Raw genomic sequence first — 2,824 nt, forward strand, 5'->3', positions numbered from 1 at the left:
AGCAGGTACCTGCGTGCCCTGCCTGCACTGCAGCAGGCTCAGGGAAGGGCTGTGCTCTCTGAGGCACTACTGCCATGCTTGGGGCCAGTCCAGACACGTGTCACTCTGGGGCAGAGGGAGTGACCATGGCTGCACAGAAAAAACACCATAGCCCTACAGGCTGGTACGGCTAGGGGAGTCAGTCACTTGGCACCATCAGGAGTCCCAGCTGTAAGGTACAGCTAGGATGGAGTGCCGTCGTGGTGACCCAGGCCTCAGCACTTTTTGCAGCTGTTTGGGCTGGTGCCCATGCCCTGCTTAGGCCCCTGCCTTTCTTTTTAGCTCCCAGCACCATCATCCTCAGAGGGGCAGGTTAAGCAAGAAAACACATTGGTTGGGATGCTGCGGGCCAGCCATGCTTGCTCCTCACATCATCTCCACAGTGAGTTGCAGGTGCCACCTTCACCACTGATCAGAAAGCAGGGATTGAAAGCATGTACATCCAGTGTGACCTTTCACTGCACAAGGGTCAGGTAGGACTGAAAAGTGTGACCTCAACAAAAGCAGAGCTGGGGCAGATGCCCATCCATCAGTCTGACCTTTCAAATCCATCCAGCTTTGCTCAGAAAAGTTGAGCACCTCCTGGTTCAGCAGGACCTCCAGGGCCGAGTACTCCGAACAGCGTACCTCGATCACGTCAGAGTTACTCTCCTGCATGGCCACAGCAGACAAGCCTGTTACCTGTGCCACCGTTCCTTGCAAACAACAAGATCAAATAAAAACAGCGCCCCAAGTCCTGTGCGGAGCACACTAAGTGTCCCAAAATGTGCAAAATATGAGTAAAAATGATTACATATAATCAACATTGATTTGATGCCTGTCAAGCTTAGATTTAAACACACAAAAGCCTTCCTTCTGCTACTAATATTAATCTATGTTCAGGCTGAACCATTAAGCATTCAAAAATCAGGAAAGTCAGCCCTCTCCCCAGACCTCGGACTCCAATGGTAGGCACAGAGCTAAGCCAGAAGAGTAACTGCAACCCCTTACGTGTGTGCAGTCTTTGAGTGGAGCCTCGGACAGCTGCAGCCTTAATGTATTTGTTAAGGAAATTATGTAGTTGAAAGGGCTGGGGAGGAACCAGGACCAGGCAGTGCCTCTCAGCATCAGTCCCATCCAGAATGGGCTGCTCCTGGGCTCTGTAGGTCCGTGAAGGTTCTCGTCTATTCTCAAAGTTTTTCCTTGGCTCTCCCAAGGGCCTATTTTCCCCGCTGCTGGTTATTAATGTTAAGAGATCCTAGGTCTTGTTCAGTATAATCTTTCCATCTTCTCCTTGGTTGTCTTTGAGATCAAACACCATTGGAACTAGCTAAATCTCTCCTTTGGGGGCCAGTCTGTGATGTGGTATTGTAACTCTAAGTCCCGCTTGCTGTATGTCACTGTATTTACTTTACCTGGCTCTTCACAGGCATCCCACAATTCCCTCTTTCTTTTTTCCACACATGATTTGTTCCTTCTTGGCCCAAAATTTCATCTCAGTTCTTTATTTTTAAAGGCATTTACTTATGTCATATTCCTTTGTACTAAACGTCCATGTTTCACATTCATTTATAGCAGTTAGTCTTACAATGGGTTTTTTTTTTGGTATATCTGATCCTTGTTCTTTTTCTGTAGTTGTTTGGAGCTAAAAATTCTCTGCATAAAAGGATAAAAAAGCATTTCTGCCCTATACCTTACTTTCTTCCCTTAACAGATTATCATTAGTAATTAATGACCTGAGCTATTAATGACCTTAGCTTTTAATTCCCTAATTTGCTTATATTGATGTAATTTACTGCTGGATGGGCTTGTCCAAAATCTTTTCACTGCCTTATTTTATTATCTTTCTTGCTGTTATGTTCTGTTTTCCTTGCTGCTTCAAATATCCAGCCATCCTTTGCTACTATATCTCTTCTCTTTCCAGTGACAGCTAAATCAGCTCATCACAGCTTATCACACAAAAGGCTGGTGCAAGCCATTTAGAGTGCGAGAATTTTGCCCTGAGCATGCCACTTTTTGATAGCCTTAATCCTGAATTGATGTTAAATGGGGCAGAACTATAACTCTCGTACTTTATTTTTTAAATCTCATACAAAAGTGTGAACCATCCTATTCATTTTATCAAGAATCCTGACTTTTTTTATGATAACTTAAGTGTTGAAGTGGGGCATGGGGGAACCGGTTAAGGACGAGGAGAAGATAGGTCTGGCTTCCATATTCAAAACCAGACCAAACCGTCTAACCCAAGAATTGCCTTTGTCAGCACTGCTGTCTCTCTCACCAACTTACTGCTGGGAAGTCTGGTAGGCTGGGTCCTCCCTTGTACTCTTAGAGACGTCAGATTGGACTCCACCAGTGTGTATTCACCATGGCCCTTGAATGTGAAGTTCAGCCCATCGAATGTGAGGAAGTGTGGGTCCCCAAAGGCAGATGCTGCATCATATACACGAGTTAAGCAGTTAAATAAACCCCAGGAAATCAGGAATAGTGATGTGCTCTGGGTTTATGAGGCACAGCCATTGCTGTGAGGCCACACAGACTGGGGCCCAGGACAGGTTCTAAAGAGTATAGTGCCCTTCACCCTGCCCCTCCACCCAGTACCCCGGCTGCAGACCGTTTTGGTTTCTTATTTAAGCAGAAGTAGTCTAGTCCCATTACAGCCTACCATCCAGAGAAAAATTAGTCAGTGTTATGCACAAGCCGTTCATGACCCTTTAGGAAAACCAGCCTGTTCAGGCTCTGGGAATGCCCAGGACCACATTCATGGATGCCTCCCTGCCATAGGCAGGACTCTTTTAGGGGCCTC

The 2,824-nt window shown here is 46.2% G+C and overlaps 1 protein-coding gene across 1 annotated transcript in view; it reads right to left on the reverse strand.

Moving 5' to 3' along the window:
• Window positions 1–2,824, reverse strand: part of LOC102373364 (sushi domain-containing protein 2-like) — a 34,500-nt gene that overhangs the window by 15,326 nt on the left and 16,350 nt on the right. Inside the window, exons 8-9 of the mRNA XM_025193612.1 lie at window positions 2,308–2,515; window positions 579–734 (exon numbers count right to left, since the gene is read on the reverse strand). Coding sequence (XP_025049397.1) covers window positions 579–734; window positions 2,308–2,515 — 364 coding nt within the window. The remainder of the gene's footprint in view (window positions 1–578; window positions 735–2,307; window positions 2,516–2,824) is intronic.

Source organism: Alligator sinensis, unplaced genomic scaffold, assembly GCF_000455745.1.
Source record: "Alligator sinensis unplaced genomic scaffold, ASM45574v1 scaffold782_1, whole genome shotgun sequence".
In the NCBI taxonomy this organism is placed as follows: domain Eukaryota; kingdom Metazoa; phylum Chordata; order Crocodylia; family Alligatoridae; genus Alligator; species Alligator sinensis.